This window comes from Carex rostrata, chromosome 1, assembly GCF_964058835.1.
Source record: "Carex rostrata chromosome 1, lpCarRost1.2, whole genome shotgun sequence".
Lineage (NCBI taxonomy): Eukaryota > Viridiplantae > Streptophyta > Magnoliopsida > Poales > Cyperaceae > Carex > Carex rostrata.
In genome coordinates, this window is record NC_135918.1 from 2,781,137 (window position 1) to 2,792,659 (window position 11,523).

Genomic DNA, 11,523 nt, shown 5'->3' on the forward strand with positions numbered 1-11,523 from the left:
GTGTTTGATAGAATTCATCCAATCTTCATTAAGATTTATGCAGACAACTTTAACATTTGTATGAATCAATTGTACATAAATCTTAATGCTAATTAAATGATTCCAACATGACATCAGACTAAATTTAATCAAATGTCTATCAAACCGTCCTCCACTTCCGTTTATAGAAACACATCCTCTCCCTTCAAATCAATGTGTTATGCATTCTTTTCAAGTACATTACCACCTTTAAAAACTATTTGGCATATTCACTTAAATTCCTACAATATTTGATCTAATTATGAGTTCTTCCAGAAATAAAAATCAAAATAAAATGTAATAATATTGAGTAGAACTAAAATGTATTATTAGTTTTGTAGTTCAATTATGTTCTACATCCTTATTTTTGTTTTCAAAATTCAAACAGTGAATCTGAACCACTCAATATGATCTTCATATTAAATGTACTTAGAGACAATTTTATACATTTGGAATTTTTTTAAATAGGCAAAATATCACTGTTTTCAAAATATTGTGGACCATTCAAAACATTGATTTTGTATCTATTTAAAAATTAGTAAAAAAAATTCTAAACAATATAAAATTTGATCTCAAAAAATATTTTAATATGAAAATTATGTTAAGCAGTTCAGTTCAATTATTCAGACCGAAAAAACAAAAATAAAAATGCGCAATATAATTAAAGCACACCCAGTAATAATATCAAAAGTAACAGCAACGAAAAAGAAAGAAAATGACCTCCCTTGTTATTACTTTTGTCAGTTGATTTTTTTACTTTTACCCTGTCCTTTTTTCAGTTAATTTTTTATTTTTATTTTTGTCATTTACATTCAGTTACAATATGGATAACTGTGGCATGTGGCCTATGTCACAGTATAAGTTGTCGGACACCACAAGGCACACAAAGCAATGAAGCATTAATCTAATATTCTTTGCTCAGCTTGAAGATTGCTTGGCAGAATGGCAGTACGCCAGTACATCACACAGCCATTTCAATATATATATTCCATGTGACCTTACAAGAGAATTGTTCTTCGTGGCCTCAAACGGACCATTACAAAATATATTTTAGGCTCATGTCACGGTCTCTCCTTTGTCTAAATTTGGCACCACAAATGGCTTATATTTTAATTCTCTGATTGTTGATGAATGCTCCCTCATAAATTGACAAGAATCCAAATTGTAAACCTTAATATTTATTCCAAAGATTTGTTGCTAATTGGGTCGTTAGTTAACCAAACCGATTAATGATTCTAATCACCAACTCTGATCAATTAAATTCGGCATCTCTAAACAAATTAATTGTCCCGTTAATTATTTTGAAGTGTCCTGGCTCGTACAATTAAATTAGCCACGTCTTCTGTATTAGTGGCACGTGGTTGTACTAAATTTCCTCTGGTGATTTATGCGGGATTCTCCGTGCAATAATTAAATCTAATAAACCAAAAAAAAAAAAAAAAGAACACCTTTGATTTTGGCCCTGTATGATTAGCTCATTAGCATAGAAGCTCAATTATGTACCACGCTTGTTGAATTTCTTTTATTCCATCCGAGTGTTAAAATCTAAAACAATAATATTCACAATTCATAAATTGCTTACATACAGAACATATATGCGTTTAAAAAACTAAAAAAAAAATTAAGAACAGAGCCAGGTTGGGGGCAACAATGGGCAGCCGCCCCCTCCTGATCCAAAATTTACAATTATATGTTTATAACTTTATATTGCTATCTGTTTCAAAAAAAAAAAAAAAAAAAAAACTTTATTGCTATATTTTCTGGAGAAGGATTATAAAATTATGCTTACTATTCAAAATAAATATTTTAATTTCTGTAGGCCATGCGACACGGCTGTTATCACAATATGAATTGACGGTTAATATACCTTGTTCCGAAGTTTAATCCCTTAATTAAGCGCTCAGTGCATTCGTGCAGTCAAACTCTCTAGAGAGAGAGTTGAGAACAAGATTACAACACCTAGCTGTTGATGAAATTGATGTCGCAACTACTTCAGCTTCTTGAGATGTAACATGTAATATAATTTATTTTATGAGAAAGATATCTAGAGGATGAGAATTGAAGAAAGAATGCGTAATAACAAAATATTAAACATGAATAATCAGTCGATCTCAAACCCCAGTGTTACAAAAGTCTTTGTTGAACAAAGCTATTGAGAAGAAGGAAAGGGAGATTCGGATTTTTTTTTTTTTTACTTTATGTACTATATATTTTGTAGTGCAGTAATAAAATATAGGGGCTTGACCCTATTTTTGATCAAAAAAAAAAAATCTGATATAATTCATGTACTTCTCTTTCTCATAAGTTACCCAACTTGCCATTAGGCGCGGACATCTTACAGCGAAGGGGAATATTGTATTTCATGCTCCAGTAATAAGCAAATTAAGTAAAAATGGATAAAGATCAAGGGTCAAACCACATCAGTCTCGCTGAAATTTTAGTTATACGAACGAACCCCAACTCCCGACCAGCTCTGGAACATGAAAGAAAGAAATTTATTCTGTCCCTTCTAGGTTTAGTTCAATAGGAGACAATGGCTACTACTAGCCTTCTAGCCACATGAGCCTAATTACCTCAAATGAAGCTCTCTTATAAAAATTTATCAAGTGTCCCTGTAGCAGATATAGCACAAACTACTCTAAATTAGTATTACACAGAGTACCAACTTGTAATGCATTCATGACAGATAGCAAAAGTGCCCAACTTGTCAATTGCGTCAATCCCAGTTCAGAGTGAAAACCAAATGCCAGGTCATATTTATTATCAATTCGCCGAATTATTTCGGCTCAAGGTGTGGCACAAACTCGCATTTTGTGCGAAGTTAAGACCGTGTCTCTTTAGACATGATGCAAACTGAAGAAGTGAAGATGCATGGCCAACAAACCAACAAGGGATTGTTCCACATTTTTTTTATTAGGCGGGAATCTTGAATCAACACGAAAAAGATAAGGGAAACATGTTGGATATTTTGTCCTGGGAAATGTTGAGAACACGATAGAATTATTTGTTGCAATTTATGTCAACTTTTAGAGTTCCATTGTTATTTTTTTAAGCAGTTAAAAAAATCACATTGTTTAAAATGTTTCTACCAGTCAATGACTATGGCGACAAGAAAAGGTTCTTTCACGATGACCAAGTGAAATACACATAAGTTTATTGAATTCTATATATACTGTTATGCTGGTAATACAACGACAAGCACAAATTAAGCAATATGAATGCATGGTCTATAGAGTTCTTTGAACCCAAAGAATAATTTGTTGCACATGGTACTCGCATATTATATATGCATGCTTAATTAGGCTTATTAGGCCTCCGCCTTTCCCACAAAAGACTCTGGCAGCGATGAGGTCCTAAATTTTTTTTATTTTTTTTAACAAATGCGGTCCTAAATTAAGCAGGCACTTGGTGAAGGCATATTACTGACATACCATCACTTAAAAAAAATGCAATATCCAAAACAAGAGATTTTTCTTGGAATAGTTACTAAGGTAGTGTTTGATTAATACTTGCTCCTCATATTTACATCTTATTAACTCAGACTCAAATTAATTCACCTGAAATAAGACGTTGAAAAATAAATCTCTACCTATCAGTGGACTCTATTTATAAAGTTTTTACATCTTATTCAGTAACTCAGACTCAAATTAATTCACCTGAAATAAGACGTTGAAAAACAAATCCCTACCTATTAGTGGACTTCATTTATAAAGTGTGGAGTTACTCCGAATTAACTCAGATTTTACTCCATCTTCTTACTTCTGTCTAGTTCTCTTTTGACGACTCAAGTATAAAATAAAAAGTTTACTTCATCTCTTACTCTACAACTAAACGTTGCCTAGATGATCCACAGCCAACAGATACCCAACGCAAAATAATAAAACAGTTGTATGCTCAAATCCCATTGCTTAAATGATCCACAGCCAACAGGTAGACACCGCAAAATAAAACAGTTGTATGCCAAAGGATTTAAGGAATATAGAAGGTACACATTCATCCGACCTTTTCTGGGTTAATTTCGGAAATCCGCAAATATCAATTGTGAAAGTGGTACCCAACAAATGTAGCCAAAAAAAACTACACAATTATTCCACCTGTCATGTTCTAAAGATGAGAAAGATCAGATTTTGGAAACAACACCTTTCTTAAACCCATTTGATGTAGGCACGTCGCAAGCAACCTATGTTGAATAATTAATCTTGCGGTGTTCCTACTTGAAGATGACCTTCAAAACATAACAAGTTCATAATAATGGTAACATGAATTTTGTAAAGTTAGTTCAAGCCAACAGTCTAAAAATCTAACAACACACCAACCATGGGGTAAAAATTCTAAAATACTATACAAAATACAGAATGAAATCTAATTTTTTTCCAAATAGTACAATCATTCCAAAGACTTAAGAAGCCTAAATAAACCAGCAGCCTCCCTTATGCGTGAAAATTCAATGCAGAATGCCTGAACCTCGATGAAGAGATCTTGGACTGACAACCAAAAATAACATGTAAACAAAAGCATCATTTTAGCCATGCTTTAATACATCTAATCAAGTATCAGGGAAATATACTCTTTACCCTACATCCTTTCCCCATTTTGACACCTCAGGGACAAGGTAACAATCTCATCCAAAAAGAATATTAAAAAAAAGTTAAGGCTATGTTGCATGCAGTCCTTATTTCTCTTTTTCATATATTTTCAACTTGTGTTGAGCTAGGATGAAATAATAGTAAATTCACACAACATGAAATAAGACAAAAGAATCCAACTATTTCATCGTCCTTGTACATTTTCAAATGCTCAAATTGCTTTTGATTCAGGAAATTAGATTTCTCATGATCTTTTCTGGATGAATTTGGCAAACAAAAGTGGACATAACATATACCAGTCATACAAATGTACTTTCTTAAACAAACAAACGAACCATTGATGATCTTGTTTCGAATTAGGCTCTGGAGAAAAACACAGACCAGCCGAACCAGTCGGTTCTGCATGTACTTATCCTAGAAAAGAAAACAAAAATTACTTGAGATTGTTTATTATAAGCGCAATGCCGAACTTGAGAAAACAATATAATTGATAATGTCTACAACAAAACCTTATGTGAAAGTTATAAATTAATCTAATAAATCTCATCCAAATTCAAATTTAGATATCTCATTTTTAAGTCCCATAGTTTTATCTACAGTTTCAACTACAAAATAAAGTTAGCAAAGGAAAAACCTTGATGTTCTGGCAGGAAGAAATACAGTTTGTAATGTACATGTGCACAAACTCAGTAGGTAGATCAACTGCAGTTGTAAGCCGGTTTACAACTTCCATTGAATGGAGACTCATTTCCATATTCACCAGCACTGAGAAAAATCTGGACTTACAAAACAAATGGGACTTCATTCTAAGAAAAAAAACCAAATGGAGAAAACAGTCTAAAGGCTATAAAATTAACTCAACACAAACAAACCTGATATACAGACAAGTAAAAAGAAAAATGAGAGATCATATGACCCCAGCAAAGAGAAAATAAAAGACAGAGTGAACATATGAATCATATCTTGGGAGTGGGCAGGGTCCAGTATTGACCAGCAAGATACTCAGACTAGTACAGGATTAAGATAACAATTTACACTAAAGATTGCTAAAATTGAACCCATTTAACCACTTTAAAGAAAGAAGTTCAAACAAAGACAGCTTTCTCTCCATTTCTCAAGGAATGAAAAATGAAATTACTCTGAAAATTCAGGAGAGTTGATAAGCTTAGAAAGCACTTCAACAGCTATCAATGGATTATGCTCAACAAGGTCCTGAAACCAAAATCATAATTTGTTTATTTCAAAGTCAGCCTCAATTTATGGGCCTCTTACTAGTAAAACTAATAGTAAACAAATAAAATTATTTTTTACCGGTAACTTCCGAGGAGTAAGCCCACAGTGATAAACGAGTTTCGGATCCTTTGCCAACTCCAGCACAAATTGCTGAAGAACATACGAATGAAATTAGAAAACAGAATAGCTGATAATAATAAATAAATACACCTAGGTATTAATTGCTGATCTCAAAAAAATAGAAGAAAAACACAGCACAAATAGAGGTTAGTTCAAGTAAAGTATGACTAAGTTACACCTAGACTTCTAAGTGGCAACAATATATATATACTTCAGAGATAACATTTAAAAGTTCTAGTTCATTTTACTAGGCAGGGGATAAGCTGAGTTATGGGCAATATTCTGCAGCAACAATTGATATTAGCTGGAAATATCTCAAAAATTGTTCATATTGCAAACTGAAACAATCTTTTGAACTTGTTTGCAAAAGGCCCCTCAAAATAAGGAAGAAGAAGTAAACCTCTTGTTGAGCCGGTGCAAGCGGACCCTTGAGGGCCCGTGAAATGAGCTCACGAATGGCAGCCCCACGGCTGGTGTCAGCGCACATGCTGTAGTCCCATAACAACTCATGGTTATTGTCAGGTGTTAACCACATCAGCTGTCAATTTATTATTTGTTATAAAAAGAAAACAAATTTATATTGTTTTTGGGCAAGGAAGTCATACCGACCTATTCTTAATAAAATTAACCCAAACCATTATTGTCAAATTTTTTTTTTTTATGAGCCATTATGATCAAGTTAGGACTTAGGAGTATGACACAACGTTGTATGCAATGAGAAACAAGTAATAATGAAAAGAATAATACATTGGAGAAGTAAATGGTACCTCTCCTTCAAATAGTGGAAGCCTAGGTGGAACTGGGCGGGCCCATTGAGGAGCCAACCCTTTGGCTGAAGCACACTGGAGCAAATCCATGATAGCTGACTCTCTGTTCTCAGAACCAAATCTAGGTTTTGCTCCTGTAGACAAATTATTTACCCTGATATGGCCCGCAAACAGATGATATGCATCATTTTGAGTGAAATAGGATAGTTAATCATGTGCTAATTAACAAACGAAAATTTTCTTATGATAACATACTCTGCAGAATCGGCACAGCTAGCTGGTACATCAGGGTCAGGTATGACATTTCTGACAGCAGCAGCTCCAAAAAGGCTGGTGTAAGGATGAGGTTGCAAGTATTGTTTTTCCAGCTCTTCCTTTTGCAACAAAACCTAATTTTGCTAAGGAAAATTAATTACAACTGACAGAACTTACAATTCATCTGAAAATGTGTATCTTTTTTTACCGAAGACCCCTAATAGTTTGTTTATTTCTGCAAAGTAGAACTTACAATTCAGATCGAGCAATGTACCTGATGAGTATAATCAAATCCTTTGATATAGTCCAAAGGAGATTTCTTGAGAAACTGAGCAAACCAAAAATGAAACAAATAAATTAGGATATCTTTTTTGTTATATTACATGAAAAATTACAAAACTGGCTAGAAGCAGCCACAGCATAAATGTAGGAACTTAAAGTATTTCATTTCTTGGCATTTCTAGAGCACCTCAGACAAACAATTATTGTTTATTAGATACTATTTCAGCCAATAATTTAAGTCAAGTAAAGGAAATAGCAAATTATAAAATATAATTTTGTTGTAATAAGGAGTGTGCATTGAACAAACTACCTCTTTGTTATTGCTCATATTAATCGCACCAATTAATAGTTGAATAAATACTTTTTCATACTTCTCCGAAGCTTCATCACAGGCCGACTGCAATAAGAAGGACAATAGAGAGCATTACATTCCATATATGGGTCTGGATATTGTGGGCTTGGGAGGTTTTGGGCTCGACGGAACTGACTCTGTCAATGTAGTATGTTTTCCCTTTAGTCCAGCCATTAGTAAACCAAAATTAGCTGTCTACAGAATCTAGTCAAACAGCTACACATGCTTCCTATTTATACAGCTTGTCTTATATCATCTAAGACCATCTTTATAATCCAATTTGGAGTTACTATTTCATTACTTGAAGTAATATTATCTAATTGTTCTTGATTACACCACCTTATGGTGGAGACCTTGGGAACAATTGAATAATGTACCTAATATTGTTTAACGGATCCCGCCCAATTTAACAATGGGTTTTCATCCTGTATTTACTTCACTTCAAATTTCAGTTTCAAAATAATTCTTAATTCAACTCACCACCCCATTGGCATTCCTGGATGCTTTTCTAACTAAACCTAATCTGACAAAATGCCAAGTTATTTAAGGTTGTACAATTGCCCAAAAAGAGAAACTTAAAGAAGAGAAGACACCGTCTTACAGTAACTAGAAAAGTAATGAATGGATTTGAAGAAGGCGGTTTAGAGGCAAAGTTATGATGCATAATTGCAAATGCAATCAAACGTTGGCTTGGTTTAAGCAGCTTTTTGTCCTGTCAATTAACAAAGTATACAAAAAGAATAAGACAGCAGCTTGCATTATAAAGATAAATCAACCTCTCTTGGATATCTCTGGATGAGACACTTAAGTTGCAAGGTTTTCTAGTGTCATATTGCCAGGAAAGAGTATTAAATCGTCCAATCTAAATTTGCAAAGGGTCTACGGCTCTATAGAAGCAGACCACTGTGCATAGAAGCTAAATTCACCAGAAAAGAAAGCCAGTTAGGCAGCAATAAAACAGCTCAGCGGTCACATTTCTCAAATCTCATATAGTACAGGATTGGCAATTAAGTGTTAATACCTACTCTGGTATAATAACCTAGGAATCCAGTAAGTTCAGCCCTAACCAAGATATCACCAAAGAACCAACTATAAATCTCAAAAAAGTTGTTTAATTTATCAAATAAAGACGGGTTTATTGGATCGGGCACCTCCAAGAGCACAGGGAGAGTAGAGCAAACGCGGAAGCGGGAATCTCGAGGAAACCGAGAGAGAAACTCGGCGGTCGTCTCATCGAACGGCCGAGATTCGCCGGTTAGCAGCTGGAGCAATTGCTTTGACTCGTCAGTTCCAATCATGGTAGCGTATGTAATCGCCGATTTTGGAGAAGAAACCAGAAGAGAAGATATGCAAATGTTTTGTACTTCAAAGGTGTTTTTAGTGTTTTGGATTTGGGTTTTGTTCTTGCGGCAATTGTATTAGACTGGACCAAGTACGGGGTTAATATATTGACAGAGTAGCTTCTACTTTATGAACCGCACTGTCTTCAGAGACAAAACAGCGCTATATATGACTCATGCGCTGCATAAATTAAAATAGCTCTGTCAATATATTTACCCGGTTTAGGTATTGGGTTTAGGCTGAATCAAGTTGTCTGTTCAGTCAAAAGTAAAAGCTGAACTCTATAATAAAAGACAACCAAACTAGTTACAACGTCTAATACAGAAGAGAACTGACATATCGATAATTCAATATAAATACGATCTTTATAATTCGATTTTATAGTATTATAATTTAGATTTATTATTAAATAAGTTTCTTTATTCGAATAGATCTTGACCAAACAATGAACTGAAAAATAGCAAGATGATTTAGATACTACCTTCATTGTTATTATCGTTATGGTTGATCTTAATAAAATTATTATTCGGATTAATAACTTAAGAATTTGTAATAGATCTTCATACTATTAGAATTAATAACAAATGGCATGATATCGTGTGACAATTTTTTCTTTTAAAAAGATAAATGTAGGACCTCTCTAGAGTCTAGATTCCATTAATCAAAGACACCCGTAATGTCAAATGTACGTAAAGTGTCTTCCTACTGATAATTAAAAGGCTTCTTGCACTAATTTTTGGATGCCACGAAAATTTCATCATTTCATTAATTTTTCTAAACAAAGATTTTGTTAATTCAACATTTTTTTTTTCTTTTAGAGTTTTCCTTACGATAATCAAATTTACGTATATTTTCTATTACCATTCGTACTAATTAAATCTGTCATTCAAATTCATGCGTAGGTATAGACACGCATACGCACACTTTTCACTTATAATATGCATTTGAACTTGTCTCTGTGTCAACCTCCTCTCCTCCTCCAAATCCCCGAACAAATATTCTCTCAAATAATGTAAATTGTAAAGTAAAACTCATAATTTTATGGTTCAAATTTACTTACAGTCGGACTTAAGTCAATCAGGTATTTATTAAAAATGTAGAGGTTTTTTTTTAAGATTTGTGTCAGGTTAAAAGAACGGTCTGAATCTACTAATTCTAATTGATTATATTTTGTAATACGGTGATCCCAATTCCTTCACCCCCTTTAAAAAAAAGAAATGACATAAATAGGACCCTATTTGTATTTCTATTTTTAAATGTAAAGGTTTGCAAATAGAACTAGGGTGTTCCTTAGTTCACCAAGTATCTCTGTGAAATCAACTCTAAATATATCGGATTGACTTTAAATAATGAATTCGAATTGTTGAAATCTGTCTACCTTACGAGTGATACGTTTATATGAAATTTTAAAAAATTTAATTAATTTTGTATAGAATCAGGTGGTCAAAAACATTTTAAAAATGAATGCATTAAAATTAATTTATGAACCTTATAATTTTGACCACTTTATTTTATACTACATTAATTCAATAGTTTAAACTTTTTGCATGTAGACATATCACTCGTAAAATAGATGAGTTTTAACAGTTTAAATTTATTATTTTAAAATCAATTCGATAAACTTTAGAATTAAGTTCACAAAAATACTTGATAAATTTAAAAATACCCTAGTTGTATTGAGGTTTGTTTTAGAAATTAATGCTTGGTACCATATGTCCATATGTGGGCCCCTCTGGTTAGCATATTTTATTTGAACTTAATAGTTCAAATTGAAAGTCTCACAGTGAAGGTATCAAGGTCGTTTATCATGTATGCCCAAGATTAAGAAGAACTGAAGAACGCATAAATGAATCAAATTCACAGCACAAATAAAAAAATTTTAAAAAAAACAAAGAATTGAGTCATCAATTTTTTATTTATTTCCTTATTAAAAGGATTATTTTTATTTTCTCATTTATGTTAATCGAATGTTTCACGTGTAATGTATATTCTATTCATTATGTATATTTCTTATATTAAATTCGTAAATGTTGTCCACGACTTTGATTAAAAAATAAAATTTCATATTGAATATCAATCATCTGATTATATATTCTGATTCTATACATTCTTTTTATGTTTTATTTTACGTATAAAAGTGTAAATTAATTTAGACGTGTACTCACCACACGTACTCTTCACATGTAAATTGTATCATCTTTATGGTCATGATTTCTTTCTATTTTTAAAATATTACTAAAGAAACTTTTGAATTGATTGATAATTGATTGATTACGTCTTCATTTTTTTTTATTTCATTTAAAAATATTATTTTATCATTTAATGTGTCATTTTGTTTGAGATTTTTTTATGAGATAAAAAAAGCATTTGTCATTTAATATATTATTCAGTATGTCATTTAAAGAAGAGGAGGGATCCACTTACATTCTTTTTTTGGTGACACCAGATTACACCTTGCATTTTCGAAATCCAAACAGTTCAACATGATAGATATATTAAAATGTGCTTGCAGATCAAATTTCACATTTTTTTTTTTGAATTTTTTTTACTATTTATTAAGATGGGTACA

The 11,523-nt window shown here is 32.5% G+C and overlaps 1 protein-coding gene across 1 annotated transcript; it reads right to left on the reverse strand.

The window, feature by feature from the left end:
- Positions 1 to 4,260: 4,260 nt before the first annotated feature.
- LOC144551998 (CCR4-NOT transcription complex subunit) lies at positions 4,261 to 9,001 on the reverse strand. The gene is made up of 12 exons (XM_078300111.1): positions 8,765 to 9,001; positions 8,215 to 8,325; positions 7,572 to 7,658; positions 7,254 to 7,307; positions 6,980 to 7,113; positions 6,725 to 6,878; positions 6,358 to 6,495; positions 5,916 to 5,987; positions 5,743 to 5,816; positions 5,239 to 5,380; positions 4,940 to 5,018; positions 4,261 to 4,502 (listed from the first exon to the last, which is right to left on the reverse strand). The coding sequence occupies exons 1-12, from the start codon at positions 8,909 to 8,911 to the stop codon at positions 4,405 to 4,407; spliced, it is 1,290 nt and encodes a 429-aa protein (XP_078156237.1). The 5' UTR covers positions 8,912 to 9,001; the 3' UTR covers positions 4,261 to 4,404.
- Positions 9,002 to 11,523: the final 2,522 nt, after the last annotated feature.